Below are 17370 nucleotides of genomic sequence, written 5' to 3' on the forward strand. Positions count from 1 at the left end.
TGTACAGTGAGTCAGAGGGCGACATGCAGACCTCACTTTACTCAATCAAGTACCAAGTGCCAGGCCCCAGGGGTAAACAGAGAGAAACTCTACCCTGGACTCCAGGGGGCTGGCTGATGATGGCATAGATGGCCAGACCACTCAACAGGCTGTCATCACACAACATGGTTGGTGTGTGAGATGCGCTGGAGATCTGGGGATCCCAGAGGAGACACCTGGTCAGACTGGGGGTGAGAGCAGTAAAGCAGCAGGGACAGAGAAGTCTCCCTACCTCATTCTCAAAGGGAGAGGAGAATACTCAGAATGCGCAGGCTTGTTTGAACCACTCCCCCACCCCTCCCCACACACACTCAGATCACTCTGGCAGCCTCTACCCCTCCAGATGAGAATTACCCTTTTAAAGGTTTGGCCCCAAACCTTTAGTCCCAAACAACATGGAGATTTATTAACAGTGTGAATCTGAATGCCATTAGGTGGACAGGCATCTCCCACTGTCCCCCATTGCTTCCACCATCACTGCACTGATTCCTGGGGAAGTGGGGACCCATGGTCTAAAAAGGGGAGCAATGATTGGGACCTGAGGTCACAGTCTATCCAGAAAAGAGAAAGCTGATACAGTTGACTATACTGGTGCATGCCCAGGAGGGGCGAGCACTCTGAGAAGGGATGCCAGGCCCTTGGGCCCCGTGGACAGCTCTTACTCTTTGCACACACCAAATGGCCAGTCGCCTGCCCAAGTGGCGTAGCTTTGGTTTGCACACTTGAAGCCTGTCAGGCATAAACACGGTCTCTCCCTTCACTTCCCTCTGATAACCTGCCCTCAACTGTCACTGTCTCCCTTGGCTCCCTCCTGACCAAATGTGGGTCTCCATTGCCTGCCTGCTCCCTTCTTCCCTCTCCCCAGTCCTTCCCAGCTGCCTTTCCTCCCAAAAGACCTCAGAGGTCAAAATGAAGTACAATCTTTGCTATCTTTTACAACAGGCCTAATACTCTCTATTCCTAACGTCAAAAACAAATGAATCAAACTGTTTTAAATGAAGCTCTTTGGGCCACCTGGGTGGTTCTGTCATTTGAGCACTGGACTCTTGATTTCAGCTCAGGTCTTGATCTCAGGGTCCTGAGATGGAGCCCCATGTTGGGAACCATGCTGGGCATGGAGCCTGCTTAAGATTCTCTCTCTCTCAAATAAATACATTTTTAGAAAGGTGAGTGCTGTGAAGTGTGTAAACCTGGTGATTCACATACCTGTACCCTGGGCGATAAAAATGTATGTTTATAAAAAATAAAAAATTTAATTAAAAAAAACTTTTTAAAAAAATAAATGAAGCTCCTTTGTTAACAGCCCTGAATTTTAAAAGTTACCTACCCCTGATTTTAGAAATTTCATTAAACAGAATGATTTAATAACACCATAGCTGTACTACGCTCAATTCCTAACAAATACTGGTTTATCTATTTGACTTGGGAAAGTAGCTGTTCTAGAAAGCTATATTTTTCAGACGAAATCTAGTCCCCTTATACTCAATTAAAAAAAAAAAAAGCCAGTTATGGTGTGGGTTTTTTTTTTAAATGAAATTCATATTTCCTATATTTTAATCAGTGCATGCTAAACACAATTTAAAATTCTCTTGATGACTCATAGTCATCGTTGTGTTACCTAGTCATGAGCTTAGAGGCATTTTGTCCCAAGACTACTGTGCTTCGAATTCTTGTGTGGCTTTTCATGACTTCCTCCTTCACTATTGACTGTCAGGTAATAACAATGACAAAACCAAACCAAGAACGCTGATGACTGATGACGTTCCAAGCACTGTCCTAAGTAGTCATGCGTATTAGCTCACTTAATTCTTGCAAAGTAGGTGCTTTATTATCCTCATTGTGCAGATCAGGAAACTGGGGCCTGGCAGTTAAGAGCCTCGCCCCAAGGCCACTCCGTAGTCAGAGAAGGGCCGTCATCTGAACTCCCAGGCCTGACTGCCACGCCTGAGCTCACAATCCCCACATGCCCCTTCTGCGCCCCTGCCCATGGAGATCCCTCCCCCCACTTCTAATCTCCCCCCTTAAATCTGTCACAAGATAAGAAACAGGACAACCATGGTTATTAGAACTCTCTGTAAAGAACAAATAGGAGAAGGGATGGGAGTATTGGGGCGATCACGGCTGAAAATGACAGGGTTTCTTTGGGGGCTGATAAAAATGATCTACAGTGGATTGTGGGGATGGCTGCCTAAGTCTGCAAATATAATAAAACGCATGAATTGTACACGTTAAATGGGTAGATTGTATGGTATGGGAATTATATCTCAATAAAACTGCGTAAAAGGAAGAAACAGAAGAGCTAGGGAGCACTAATGTACATTTTGGCTGCATATTCTTCCTGTGGCCATCAGTATTGCCCTAAGTTGCAACTTTTGTACTTTCGCTGAGTAGGTGAGCTCTGACTAGGGAGATGATAGGATTCCGTGTAGACAAAGGGACAGCTTCCGGGTACCTCTTGCTTCTCCTGTCTGCTTTTCTCTGCCCCCCCACTTTGATTCCATAGATTGCCCGCCCCACCATCTCACCTTGACCTGCCCCCAAGACCCAACAGGGACCTGGGACTCCCAACAGTCCCAATGTCATCTTCCTGAGGAGGCAGGGCCGGTGGCAAGCTTCCCTCGTTGCTCTCCTCATCCGGTCCAGCCGGCAAAAGGAGAGCTTCTCTGAGCAGCCCAGAGCACTGGCTCCTGGAGTCGGCCCCCTCCTAGAAGGGAGATGCCTGAACCCAGCTCGGCTCTTAAGAGCCGCTGCCATCCAGGACAGCCAGCCTCCAGGCCGCAGCACCTCATCTTTCCTACTCACCGTCCAGTTTTTCTTCTTTTACAAGAAGCTGGTTTACGTCTTGGTTTTAGTTTGTGCCCTCACATGAGACCTACAATTAGTCCTTTTTTTTTCTTTTCTTCTGTTTTCTTTTCTTTTCTTTTTTAAATAAGAGAGAAAAAGGCAATGGTTGTAAAGAAAGGCCTTCTCAAGTGCCAGAAATATTCAGGCTTGTCGGAGGAGCCAGGATGGGGAAGGGCTTCTTCCGAACTGGATGCCCTTTCTCATGCCGCAGTTCGAAACACAGAGCCACAGACTCCGGGTATCTGGAGATGTGCTGCTGGCTCTGGGCCTGTGGGCTCCTTGCAGAATGGCTCCATATGACCATTAATATCCCAGAATGTCAGGGAGGCACCAGAAAGAAAGAGGAAGCTGGGGAGAGAGCTCCTCCAGGGACGGCTCGCCTATGAGTATTTGCATAACGGTGCCTGTACTGAGCAGCCAAGCTGAAAGATGAATTAGGGCCATACAACTCTGAACACCACTGGGCTCTCCCACCGGTAAGTGCAGGGACCAGTCTAACCTTTGGGAGAAAAGCCAGTGGGCAGTGAAGAGCTTTGGCCCAGCTTCCCCTCCTTTCATTCAAAACCCAGCAATTAGACCCTGGTGAGGGGTACCCAGTGTCATTCCAGCACCTATAGGTGGAAACAAAGACCTCACCCCTGGCCGGGGATGGAAGAACCTCGTGATCGAATTTGGGGTTCTAGATTCCAAAGACACAAGTTCTAGTCCCTGCTCTGTCACTTCCTTGCTATACATCCTCGTGCAGGTTAATTTCACCTCTCTGAGCCCTAGTTTCCTCATCTATAAAATGAAGTCAGTAAGAACATCCAGCTAATCAGCTTGATGTGGGGGTTAAAGAAGGCAAAGCCCACTGAGCAACCCAGGACCGAGCATCTACTGCCATCGTCTCCTCGGTAGGGAATCGGGCAAGCCGTGAACAGCGACATGGGGCTTGCTGTGTGTGACCCAGGCACTGTCCTAAGCCCCTTCCATGTCAATCCCCTCATTCCTCACAATACCCTACAGAAGTAGCTACTGTTACCATTCCCACTTTATAGGAGAGGAAGGGACTAGAGCACAGAGAGTTTTCCTAATTTTCCAAGGTCACAGAAAATTCTAGTGAGTGGCAGAACACAGCAGTCCAGAGAGCTGTAGCTGCTCTCATGTGGTATCTGCAGCAGCAGTGAAGGAATAGGACATCTTTTCTCTGCCACCCTCCACTGCTCGCCACCATGGCTAAGTCCCGGGGTAGATCCTGGGGATACAGTGGGAGCCAGAGGCCAATCTCAAGGAGCTTCCAGAGAGATGCAAACTGAGACCACCGATCCTAGTAAGGAGGGACAGAACATGATTTCTGGAGAGGAGCCTACAGAAGAATTTCTGGAAACTTCGGAGCACCATGGGGACCGGAGTAAGAAGGTTTCCATTTTGCTGTTAGGCTGGGCATCCATAAGAAGAGAACCACCTCATTTTGCAGATGTCACCCTGTAATGGAAAGCGGCCTCAGAAACCCACTATTCGGGACGCCTGGGTGGCTCAGTGGGTTAAGCCACTGCCTTCGGCTCAGGTCATGATCTCAGGGTCCTGGGATCGAGTCCTGCATCCAGCTCTCTGCTTGGCAGGGAACCTGCTTCTCTCTCTCTCTCTCTCTCTCTCTCTCTCTCTCTCTGCCTGCCTCTCCACCTACTTGTGATTTCTCTCTGTCAAATAAATAAATAAAATCTTTAAAAAAAAAAAAAGAAACCCACTATTCCTAGTAACAAAAAAATGCCAGGACTTCTTCTCTTCTCATTATTAAGGGTCTAAAATGCACGATTCATAAAACACAGAGGGCCCTGCACACCATTCAGTTCCTAGAGCCAGCCCTCTGTTAAGCCAGTGCAGGGGGGGAGGGGATCTCCACAGTCCTGCTCTTCTTGACCCTCCTGGGATGCGCACACTGCGGGGCCAACAGCCACACCCCCTCACCCAGCACCGGCTGGCACTCACAGCTGACAGATGGCACCCTCTACCCCTTCACTTCGGGGGCTCAGAGCCCCTCAGAGGAAGGAAAGCACTTCTTTTGCACGGTGAAGCTGTTCTTGCCTTTATACCAGTACTCAGCTTTTCACTTCTTTCCCAACACATTAAGGTAAGACTGAAATTCTCAGCTACCAAGAAAGCAAGGGGCTTGCCTTTGAAAATAAGGAGGCATCTTAGGAAGGACCTGATTGCTATGAGGTCCCAGGTAGGGCTCAATATCCACTATGTTCGTTAGCTCTGGGGTCTGCCATTGCTGGCTGGGCAAGCGCCCAGCTAAAACCCCACCAGACGCTTTCTCAGAGCTCTTTTCTTCCTCAATCGCACTCTGCTGGGTGAGATAAACTGAAAGAATGAGGACTTCACATCTCCCTTGAACTAAGATCCAAACTTCTTCTCAAGGAGCCCAAGGCCAGCCTGACCTGAGTCCTGACACTCCCTCCAGCGTGAGATTCCTCCCTCCTTCTCTCTGTCTGTCTGTCTGTCTCTCTCTATCCTTAAACTCCTTATTCATCCACATCATAGCACCCACACTAGGCCTGTTTGTCCTCAGATCCACTCCTCATCTTCCCCTGTGTTTCCAGCATTGTGTCAGCTAGCTTCTGGCTTGATCTGACTGATGGTAACCACTGGGAGAAACTGGAAGATGCCAGAAGGATTAAAGCCAGGCATCTCCTGCTTCCATCTTGGAAGCATCTCATGTCTCTACCCCCTCCGTACCCATCCCCTGCATTAAAATCCTATTTCCAGTACTTCCATGGCTTCTGTTTTTTCTGGTTAGACCCTCACTGATACAGCCCTTATCAGAACTTGCTATATTTTATCTAATTTGTCCCCTTACTTAATTATGGTCTAGACCAACTAACTGTAAGCTCTACAGGGCAGGGACTGTATCTATTTTGTTCTTTAGTGATCCCCAGTGCCCAGCACAGCACTTGGCAAATAGCAAATGGACTCATTTAAAAACGCCAAGCACTTGTCAAGTGATGAAAAGAAGTGAAATTGGTGTTTCCCAAGAAATCCTCAAATTCCAGTAAGAATGTGGAAATATCATTTGCAAATGATGTGTGTTTAGGCACTTGATTTGTTATTCAAACAGCAGCAGAGAAAATGGCGGTTTTGATCTTTCCAACTTAACCCAGGCACTGAAACTTTCTTTAAGAAATGAGTGGTAAATTGAGTGGTCTTGGTTAAGAAACAAACTCAGCTCCCAGGGAGTGGCCAGCTCATCTCAGGACACACACCCACAGCCTGCAGGGGCCTGCACAACTGTGCATACGGGCACTGGGCCATGGGGACAGACCTTTTCGCCGTCTCCACAGACTTCTGCTCCGCGAGCTCCTTCTGCAGCTCCCTCTCCTTGGCCTCCTTCTGCCCGATGGGGCAGTCCTCAGGGACGGTGAAAAGGGACAGGGCATCTTTGCTGTCCTCTTCCCGGAGCACTTTAGCAAAGACCTTCTCCGCCAGGAGCCGAACCTGCTCATCCACCTCAGAGATGTTCAGCTTGGGAAACTGGCGTGGCATCTCGGCTAGCAGAAAAAGAAACAAGCGTTAACCTTCCTGAATTCCTGGGTGGCCTGAGTCAGCGGGGTGGGGGAGGAGAAGGTACTAAAATAAGGGCCTGACCCTTAAGGTCAGTTGTCTTGCTCAGGAATTCCCCAGAACAAACTCAACAGCCCAATTTTAACAACTAGCTCCATAGGGCGCCTCGGTGGCACATCCTGTTAAACTTCTGAGCCTTGGTTTTGGCTCAGGTCCTGATCTCAGGGTCATGAGACTGAGCTCCGCATTGGGCTCTACGCTTAGCAAGGAATCTGCTTAAGATTCTCTCTCCCTGTCCCTCTGTCCCTCCACCCACTCTCTGTCTCTATCAAATAAATACATAAATCTTAAAAAAAAAAAAAAAAAAAAAAACAACTAGCTTCATAAGTCATTGGATGTGAAGAGGGTAGCACCACTCACATTTCATGAGAAAGCAAATTCAGAAGTCCAAGAATGAATTGTCTATGTGCGCTTCTTTTTTCCAGAACTCAAGGAACCCACAGCACCTGGGCAGTCCCACCTTTCCCGGCTTTGTTTCCACGACGGGGAAGGGAGAAGAGAGTTTAGGCTCCCTCCTGCAGACGGTCCAGAGGCCATCTGGGAACAGCAATGACCAAACCTCACTCCCTCCTACACAGAGGGAAGGTCTGTGACGAGCCTAAGGTCCTACTAGATGACCACAGTGCTCAGGGGAATCCATAGCTTCATTCTTCCTCACATGCAAAAAGGCCTTTTTTTGAAAAGCAGCAGTCTACTGCCATGGGTCTACCATCTCCGAGACTTTGTGGAACTTTGAAGAAGACACAGCAAATAAAAGAAAGTTCTCGAGTCAGGAATACTCTTTACCTTTCACAGCCCAACTGAAAACTCACTTCCTCAAAGAAGCTTGCCTTATCTGCCTACTACTTCCTTACTATCAGTAGGTGGCCTAAATTACCTGGGTGGTTCCTTTCTTTCGACGGGTACATAGGACATATTAAGTACACTCTGCCAAACTGCTTTCTATTTATTCATTCGGTTAATCCTATTATTCACATTTTACAGATGAGAAAGTGAAGGCACAGAGAGCTAATGTGCCCGGGTCACACTTTCATTAAGCCGGCGGACTTGTGCTGTTCTCAGCCTTTGCCACGCCCCACGCCCCCTTTCTTCTCTGAGCCTCTGCTCAGGGATTTGAACCCAGGCACCTGGTTCCCACGTCTGTCTTCTTAACCACTGCACCCTAGAGCTTCTCCTTGTCCACCTGGGCGTCAGGGAGGTCTCCTCACTGTCCCCAGCATCACATTTATGGAATGGGTGAATACTGCATCCCGTCAACGAGCCCCCTTCACTAGGAGCAGCTCTGGACAAGGAGTGTCCTGTCTACCTATTACCACAGTTTCTCTGAGGATGGTTTAAAGAGAGAGGTGGCTTAGTTAGTGAGAGAGGAAGCTGAGGGTAAGGCAGGACCCAGATGCTGTGTGGCCAGGAGGGGAAGCAATTACGGGGGAGGAGGGGTTCACTGAGCAACCTTAGGGCAGTCACTCTCTGGGCCTCACAGTTTTCTCCACTGTGAGATAAAGACTAAGCAGTCTCCCAGGCCCTCTCAGTTCTAAGTGCTGTAATTTCTAGGTACCAGAGGGGTTTCCAAAGCTCAGGGAGGCTTGCTGCTCTGGTCTTCTCTGTGGCCACTGGGCCTCATTCATTATACAGACAGGAAGAAGAAAGCAGGCTAGCAACACCTGTCAAAGTACATCTGTGGTCCCTTGATTGCGAAGCCAATTTCCTCCTTCCTTCCACCCACAGGGCCATGCCTTTCCTGGGCCTCTCTCCCCTCCAGCAGGTTCAGTGAGAGGGCACTGCTGAGGAGGAAGGAAGTTGGCACACAACTGTATCGGTCTGTGGGGGCAGAAAGCAAAACAGCAAAGGCCTGACCTGCACGGAGGAAGGGGACCAGGGCTAACTGTGAAGATGTCCACATCCTGATAGCAGACAGAAAGGGAAGCTGGAAACCATCAGAACGGGGCTTGGAGAGGAAGGTGACGGGAGAGAAATAGAGAGGAAGACAAAGAACTAGAGCCAGGAGGAACTGGTAGGTGAGAACAAAGCTGGACCCCTGTCCCCCCTACCCTAAGGCTGCGGGTCAACTACAGAATTCCAAAACCTCACAGGGCATCTCCGAAGTAGACATCAAACAGGCCCCAGGCAAGGGGCAGCGAGGGCCATCAAGTATCTACGCCATTTGATAGAGTAAACCCACGTCCAGAAATGGCTTCTAAGAAAAGAATCTGCAGGAAGGAAAGTGCAAAGACGTTTACCTGCACTATTCGTATGTAGCTTTAAAATGTCCAAATGAGAGGGCGCCTGGGTGGCTCAGTGGGTTAAGCCGCTGCCTTCGGCTCAGGTCATGATCTTAGGGTCCTCGGATCGAGTCCCACATCGGGCTCTCTGCTCAGCAGGGAACCTGCTTCCCTTCCTCTCTCTCTGCCTGCCTCTCTGCCTACTTGTGATCTCTCGCTGTCAAATAAATAAATAAAATCTTTAAAAAAAAAAAATGTCCAAATGAGAGCATGCTCACTTGGGAAAAAAAAAAGTTAAACAACCAAAATTATAACTATGAGGAAAATGCAATCACATAAAAAAGTGCCATGAAATGACAGTACATGAAAAAATTAATACATAAAACTGTACCCATGCTTTGAGTACAGTGATATGAAAATACCTCCCCTTAAGGATAAAGGGCTGCAGGAGAGATACTCAAATGACCAGATGGCAGGATTGCCTGTGTGTGAGGCAATATCTGATTTTTATCACTAATGTTGTTATAATGCCGTTTCTTAAAAGATTTACTTATTTATTTTAGAAAGAGAGAGAGTGTGTGCATGAGAGGGGGCGGGGAGGGCTGGGGAGAGGCAGAACCCCTGCTGAGCAGGGAGCCTGATGAGGGGGTTCTGTCTCAGGACCCTGAGATCTTGACCCAAGTCAAAATTAAGAGTCAGAGGCTTAACCGACTGAGCCACCCAGGTGCCCCTAACACTGTTATAATGTCATTTTAACGAACACAAAGAAGATAGAGAGAAAATAGCCTAAAGAGTTTCTTAAAGAGAAAGGAAAATAGGAAAAAAATTGTGAACTTCTACATCCCAGGTTTTGGTAATTAAGGTCTTCTCCCACTTAACCCACATCAGAAACAGGCCAGCTAAGGGAATTATACCATTGAGACCCATCTCTTCCCTGGACAGAACCTGCCCACCACCACCTTCCTACCCCTAACCCTTACCCTATAAACACACCCAGGCATGAACCAGCCACAGCGTACCAGGCCTCCTCAGAAATGGGGTTAGGGTGGGGGTGGTTCTTCGTGTCTGAGGACTCTTCTGCCAGATCCTGCCATGTCTTTACACAAAATTGACTTTGCTGAAGTCAATTAAACATACTTTCCTGGAGGCAGCTTTCTACAAAAGATCTTCTTTTTTCTTTAAATAGTTTAAATCAGCCTTTTCCAAAGTGGGTCCCATGAAAAGTCGATACTTGTTGCTGGTGAAACAGGTCTTGTGGTCAATTATCAGGGAGATGCTCCATCCCATAGTTCCTGACCCTGGATTCCCAAGACACATCAAAGGCCCGAGGACACTTCCCCATCTAGATCCCTTTTGTCGCAGAACCCATAACCATCTCCTGCAGAATTACTACCAGTGTCTTAAATAAGTGGGGGAGACTTCATTCCGTACCACAGTATGGACCGAGGAACCCAGCTGGGGTGCCAGGCTAAGTCAGTGGGCCTCAGGAGCCAGTTATAACCCTGTCTTCTGGACATCCTGGGCAGACAGCTCCCACCTGCTGACCCCTCCCTCCATGGCTCGTCTCTCTTCACAGACCCAGAGACACCTGGCAGGGCAGACATGCCCAGAAAAGCCAGCTGTGTTGATGCTAAGCAGAGGCTCAGCTACAGCTGCTTCTTCAAGCCTGGTTTTCAACCGTTTGTCAACTGTTTGTCAGCTGAAGCCACCGGCTTGGAAGGCTTAACTGTGAAGTCAATCAGCTAGGGTATAGCTTATCCCGTTGTTACAAATGACACCCTCTGATGGGCTTGGAGAAGTGGCCCAAGGTTAGAAAGCTATAGAATGCCACCAGTGTCAAGAAACAGCTTTTTCATGGCTCTACAACCCCTTCAGAAAGGAAGCACAGGACCCCTTAAGTCCCCTCCTGACAAAAGAAGCCGTCTCTTGCTCTTGCCATATTCCCACTGTCAGCACCCATGACACAGACCTGAGCCTGCTGCTGGAGTCTCCATGGCTGGCCCCAAGGATGCCACACGGGCGACACGCTCGGGCCATGGGCCGTGTGCACCCGGGAGGCTGAGCTGAGTCAGTGTGACAGCAGCTAGCCTATCCTGCCTGCCGCGGCTGGGGTGGGAGGTCTCTGCTTTGCATATCTGTGCGCAGCCTTGAGCAAGAGCAGGAAACGTCCGGGCTGGAAATTCAAGAGCAGGAAACGTCCGGGCTGGAAATTCTTCCATGAATACGAAATGTAAGTGGAAAATTTCCAAAGGTCCTAAAGGGCCCAAGTGATGCCAACTCTCCTCAGCGGCTGCGTGCGGCGTGCGGCATCCTGGCGGGGTTCGTGCCCCTCTCCGGAGCCAGAAGCTAAAGCCACTGCTGCCCGACCCAGCTGAACATTTGGCCTTCCTGACCAAGCACAGAAGCCACAGCTTCCCTCTGCGGACCAGACCCCTGACAGCCCGGCAGGAACCGGCCATACCGTCCCCTCGGCTGATTCCATTCGAACCCCGCGGCAGGCCTGGCCTGGCCACCAGGTTCATTTTACCCAAGGGATAGCCTAGGCCACAACCTGCCCCGCCTTCCCTCAGAAGGCCCCCCCAGGCAACCTCCCAGAAAGCACCCCAGGACTGACGGGGAGGTGCTGAGCCCAGCTGCCAACAGAGTTCCTCCTTCCCCTGCTCCTCTAAAAGAGCCGAGGACTCTGACCTGCTCCCTGGTTCCCGGGAAAGGACAGGGACTCTGGGAGAGGAGACTTCTCAGTACAGGAGCAGGCTTAGGATGAAAGGCTGGCATGCCTTGTCCCTCTGCTTCCTTTCTTCCCTGAAAGGACCTGACGTCCCAGGTGACTGGGCAGCCTAACAGGCTCTACCAGAGCATGAGTGCAGCAGCGCACGTGTGCACAGGCACACACACACGCACACATACGCACGCACATACACATACACACATACGCACGCACCAGAACGGAAGGCCATCCTTCCTGACCCACCTGCTTCCCCCACCCCGTCCTCCTCCTCTTACTGCCACTCTTGACTCCCACGTGGGCCTCCAGCTCTGAGGAGCCTTCTGGGCACTGGCTGCCCTCGACCCCCTGGCCACCGCGGCTGCTACTCTCCCTGGGGACGGTGGTGTGGCCTCAGGCAAGCCACAGAAGCAGTCCCCTGAAAGCAAGGCTTAGAACGGTACCGTGACTTAGACAAATGGTGTGGGTCTGAGAAGTAACCGTGAGCAAAACAGCTATTTCTGTGATGCTGTTGACATCCTGGGGACAAGAGCCCAGAAAGGATGGGTCAGTTGTTTACCAGGAGGCTAGTGCTAGTCCTGACTTGGACCTGAGTCACCTCCTCGTGTCCAATCCTGAGATTGCGCCTTCCTGAGCCCACATAATGATTCCTGTGTGTGCAGAGTGGGATTACAGGGTTGACACATGATCCTCGGGCTGCCGCTGGGCTTTAGCTACCCAGAGATTACAACCCACCTGTCCTCACAGCTGTTTCACAAACAGTGAGATCAGCAAGCTACAAGCAACCTAGAGGGAGGGTAATATTTATTCATTAGATAATTAAACGAACTTAAAGCATATGGGAAAAACATCCAGGTCCTTAGTACAGTTCTGCCAGAAGGGAAGAAGGGCAAGTGAGTCCTTCTGCTGAAATGTTTTGGGGAGGGGAAGGTACAACAGGGGTCTGCAGTGGGAGCATTCTAGCCCATGCATCTGAGAATCTACCTGGATTCAGTTCAGGGAATTCTATTCTGCACCTGTAACCAGACCGTGGACAGCCTCAGTCTAAACAAGCACTTTCCAAAGTGTGGTGTGTAGAACATATAAGGTCAGAAGGCTTAGAAAATACTGCATACCATGATCACTTATTGGGATTCATGCACAATTTCTACTAGCAGATTCTAAACATCAGAAGTCCTTTAGTAAAGCAAGCTGTTTGACTCTGTTGAGCCCAACATACTTACTTGAGCCTCTCACTACTGCCACCATAGGAAAAAAGACCTATTAATATCTGTGGCACAGACTTTGGAAAATGCTTTCCACCTGAGCCTTCATTTTCCGGCATAGAGAAAGCTGCCTTCCTGACACTCAGGTATGGATGTGCGATCCACACCATCAGGTCTGGACAGAGATGGGCAGCAGCTCAGTCAAGATAATAGAGGTTAGGGTGCGCCTGGGTGGCTCAGTGGGTTAAAGCCTCTGCCTTCGGCTGGGGTCATGATCCCAAGCCCCGCATCAGACTCTCTGCTCAGCAGGGAGCCTGCCTCCTCCTCTCTCTCTGCCTGCTTCTCTGCCTACTTGTGATCGCTGTCTGCCAAATAAATAAACAAAATCTTAAAAGAAAAAAAAAAGATAATAGAGGTTGGAACAATGGCCAAGGGTCCTGCTAGAGCCAAAGAGATAGAAGAGCTTCCAGAACTGTGGCAATGTAGGCGCCAACTGTGACTCTCTGCCTTGGGAGGGCAAACTACGCTCATGACCTCACAAGTCCATCTTGAGCCCAACATGTGGCCTAGAAGTCTCTTTGGACTAAGGAGCACGGGTCCCAAGCTCAAAGCCTTATTTCCTTTTTGAACAAAAATTAAGGCAAGATGTGATAACCAGGCCCAGGGCCTGTATTCTCCTGCCCAGGAAACCAGACTGCATTCACTTTTACCGCTTACGTACCCCTTACAAACACCAGGACAGGAAAGGCTGGAATCGAATTGTGTCTCACCGAGAAAGATAGTACTCTCCCTTCCTCTGAAAGGATGCTTTGGGCTTGCCTCTAAGGGTTCATTTTTCCTTCTCATCTTTCTGAGGTGTGCATGACTCTCATGGGAGTGGGACAAAGGGGCTTAATGGCCAAATACCAGCTTCATGGCAGACCCTGACCACCTCATTCACTATTATATCTCTCTGTTGCCTAGAAAACAGTAGGTATCAATATAATCGTTGAATGAATGAATGAGTGAATGAGTTAAGTGATTAATCTATCTATAGCAATCTCAAGAGTCAGTACAGTATATGGTTAAGTATATAGGCTCAAGCCAGACTACCCAGGTTTGAGTCCTATCTTACGGCTTAGTTGCATGACCTTGAGCAAGTTACTCAGTTTCTCTGGCTCGGTTTTATTCCCTATAAAATGGGGATAATAACAGTACCAACCTTGTAGGTTGCCATGGCAATTAAGTTAGTTAGCATGTGCAAATATGCTAGAATAGGCTTAGAATAGTACCTGGCACATAGTATATGTTTTATAAGTATCATTTATCAACGTCATCGTCATCATGGTTTCAGGTACAAGTAACCAAAAGTGAAGGTTCATCTAGGCACTGAATCCTTCTATTCAATATTACTTATGGAGCACTATTATGTGCCAGGCACTCTCTCAAGCTCCTATTTGGGAGCAAAGAGAGAGAAACCATGTTTAAATGTGAAACCAGATCAGGAGAAACAGCCTTCTCCTCCATGATTGATACTTCTTGCTGACTCTGCATGGCCAGTGTTCCGGCCATGAGCCCCTCTTTCTATGCCCCAGGCCCCTTATATATCAAAGCCCAAAGACAGGGTCTCCTCTCCTCCATATGCAGCCAGCACACAGAAGATCTAAGGGATTAATATATTTGGGAGAAGAACCAGAAAGGCCAATGAGCTTTAGGGGAGAAAAGGTATCTTCCTCCTTCATCCCATGGTTATATTTTATCTATATTTTATCTGCCTGTGATATTTTCACGATCTGGGTTTGACTTTGAGGCCATTTGAAGAGCTATGTATTTACCTAGTGTCAGGACAAGAAAAAGAGGCCTCACCTCTCAAAGAACTTTTTGACCTAGCTGAAAGCTACTCATCCATCATCTCGGATCTTAAAAGGACTAAAGGTGTGCTGAGGCTGGGGCCAAGAGATCCAAGAGGCTCCCAGGAACCCATTCATGCAAACTCCATGATTCTTAGGGCAGCCCAGTTCCATTAACTACACAGCAAGCCAGCCCCTCAGAGTTTCACCCAGGGAAGTAGCCAGCCCAGGCTTATGACTCCAAACCTGCAGCCAACACTCGGAGAGGTGAGAGCTAATAGGAGCTCTGTCTTTCTGACTCAGTAGCTCAACTACCACTCAGCCAAAATGCTTCACAGCGATGGCTTCAGCCACCATCAGCTTTTCCCTGAAGCTGACCAAATGTCAGCCACCACATCATAGGCTCAGGACCATGCTAAATTTTTTTCCTTCCAGCTTTCACCTGGCTCCTTTGCTAACTTGTCACCCCCAAGCTTCCAGACACATGCAAGGACCTAAAGTCTGGAGTAATGACACTGTAGTTAGCAAGCCTCTCCTACTCCAGGGTCTCTCAAAACTTCCCCCAGAGGCCTCTGCCAGGGGAGAGGAGCCATTAGGAACTCTGCTGGCAAAGCAGCTACCAGGAAGTTCAAGGGCAGAAAGCAGACTTTCATAGGCCAGTACACCTCCCATGCTGGGAGGCAGCCAAAGAGGTAAGGATGAAGGCCTCAAATGAACCCACACCCTGTCATTCTGTCCATCCCCCTGCCTTTTAGGTGGAAAGCCGACCTCAGCAGTGGGCATCTGGCTGAACGTCAAACACCTAGAAACTTGTACCGGACCTTAAGGGGCAGCTTGTCTCAGGTCCCTCAATTTCTATAAACCTCTCAAATCCAACGTAGGCCGCCAGGGAACTGAGATGAGGCTGGCTCACCTGACGTGTCTGGAGCTCAGGCCACCGCAGAGACAGCAGCAGGAGCACAGGGAAGGGCCAGGACAGGGCTGAGTCCGGGGTTGGCGCCGCCGCCAGGGTGGCCTGGGAAACCCAGAGCCAAGGTTCCGACCTCCGGGGGCTCGGGCTCCGGTCCTGGGCAGCAGGGGCCGCGGGCCGCTGGCCCAAGGTCAGCAATGCAGCATCGCGCGCACTCATGGGCTCCGGGGCCGGGGCCAGGGCCCAGCCGTGGGCCTGAAGGGGGCGGCCTGCGGGGCTGGAGGGCAGTTGGCCACGCCGGGCAGGGCGCACCGCAAGCGCCGCGGAGGGGCTGCCCAGCACCGCAGCCAGTACGGGCCCGGCCGGGGCCAGGCCGCGCCCCCAGCCAGCTGAGCGGGCGCTGGCCGTGCAGACCGCGGCGGGGGCGGGGACCCAGTGTTCTGCCCGCTCAGCGCCGCGGCGCCGAAGCGCCCGCACCCCCGTACCCCTGAACCCCCGGCCGGCCCGCCGGGAAGAGGTGAGCCGCCTCCTCGCAGAAGAAGCCCGCCAGCCGCGCGCCGCCCGGGTCGGTGCCCTACCTGGGCGCGGAGCCGAGAGGCGACGAGCGGGCAGCAGAAGGGCGCGGGCCGGGCCGCCGCAGCCGCGCAGGTCCGCCTGCCCGCCACCCACCAACCAGGCCTGCCCGCCGCTACCTGAGGCGCCCGGGCGGCGCTGCCAACAGGAAACTTGAGAGCGCCGGGGGCGCGGTGGCCGCCCTGTCCCCCCGCCGGCCGGAAGCGCGCCCGCCGCAGCCCGGGGTCAGCCTCCAGCCCGGCTCCTCGAACTCGCCTCCGCGGCCACACGCCGGGCCCAGAGAGCGCTCGCCGCGGTGGTTGGACCTGCCCGAGCCTCCTCCCTCACCATGACGTTTCCCAAGGTGAGAGTCTGGGGTCACGGCCCCCAAACAGGTGACTTACTCCCTGTAGCTGAACGAACTCGCAAGCATCAGCCGGGTGTCAGCCTAGTTCCTTGGATCACCTTCTTGCCCCTCCCAACACGCGCGCGCCCGGGAGCGCGCGCGCGCATACACACACACACACACACACGCGCGCGAATACACACACGCCCTCACACTCCCATACTCACTCCTTCCCCCTGCTCTCCGGCTTGTACACCTGCTCCTCCGAGTCCCGACTGACCTCCTAGTTGCTAAATCCAGCGGGTGCCTTGTAGCCCCTCTGCTCTCTCCAGGGTTTGAGCCTGCTGACCACGCCTTCCTTTCTGGATCGCTTGAAGTACAAAAGTTTCCAGAGTTGGCGCCCGCCGCTTTCTCTCCAAATTTCCTACATACCTTGGTGACTACACTTCTCGGCCTTGGTGGCCCAGCTTTTCATTGTGGTGTTCCGCCAGGTACCTGCGCAGCCTGTCCCCTCGATCACTCTGCAGGCCTCCCCAGCAACCTCCTTCTGCCTAATGACTTTTGAGCCTCACCTCCAACACAAAACGTCCTAGAGCTGCAGGTGGCAAATCCAGCTTCCTGGGGGCCATCTCCACTGGAGATTTGTAGTCCCAAACTCAAACTCCCAATTTCCGCCCAGGAATGTGCCATAACCTGCTCCTGCTCCTGTGTTTCCAGTCTTAGTGAATGATAGCACCACCTTCCTCTCCAGGCCCTATCGGGGAGCCATCCTTGACTCCCTGCTTATCATCTCTCCCATCAAACCTATCACCAAGGGAGGAGATGGAACCAGTCATTAGTCATTAGCACCCACTGTGTCTTCCCTGTGCCAACTGCTGTCACTAAGTGGCCTCCCTTAAACATCCAGTTTTATTCCTTCTCCCCCACAGACTGGTATTTACAGTTTACTTATTTATAAATGATATGCACATACAACTGTATTAATATTATGCAGCATACCTAAAACGGATGTCAAACAATGTGGTTAAGATAATACTTCATGTTTAAAAAAAAAAATACTTCATGTTTAATGAATGGTACAATAGACCTTTTTCCTTTCAC

The 17370-nt window shown here is 50.7% G+C and overlaps 1 protein-coding gene across 8 annotated transcripts in view; it reads right to left on the bottom strand.

Moving 5' to 3' along the window:
• Positions 1 to 16525, bottom strand: part of AMPD3 (adenosine monophosphate deaminase 3) — a 46139-nt gene extending 29614 nt beyond the window's left edge. For 2 of the 8 annotated variants that reach the window (XM_059408376.1, XM_059408325.1), the window contains exons 1-2: positions 10672 to 10750; positions 6185 to 6410 (exon numbers count right to left, since the gene is read on the bottom strand). In XM_059408376.1, coding sequence (XP_059264359.1) covers positions 6185 to 6410; positions 10672 to 10696 — 251 coding nt within the window. In that variant the 5' untranslated portion in view covers positions 10697 to 10750. The other 6 variants (XM_059408356.1, XM_059408334.1, XM_059408351.1 and 3 more) reach the window with 6 other exon arrangements.
• Positions 16526 to 17370: the final 845 nt, after the last annotated feature.

The sequence above is a fragment of the Mustela nigripes genome, chromosome 1 (assembly GCF_022355385.1).
Source record: "Mustela nigripes isolate SB6536 chromosome 1, MUSNIG.SB6536, whole genome shotgun sequence".
Taxonomy (NCBI): domain Eukaryota; kingdom Metazoa; phylum Chordata; class Mammalia; order Carnivora; family Mustelidae; genus Mustela; species Mustela nigripes.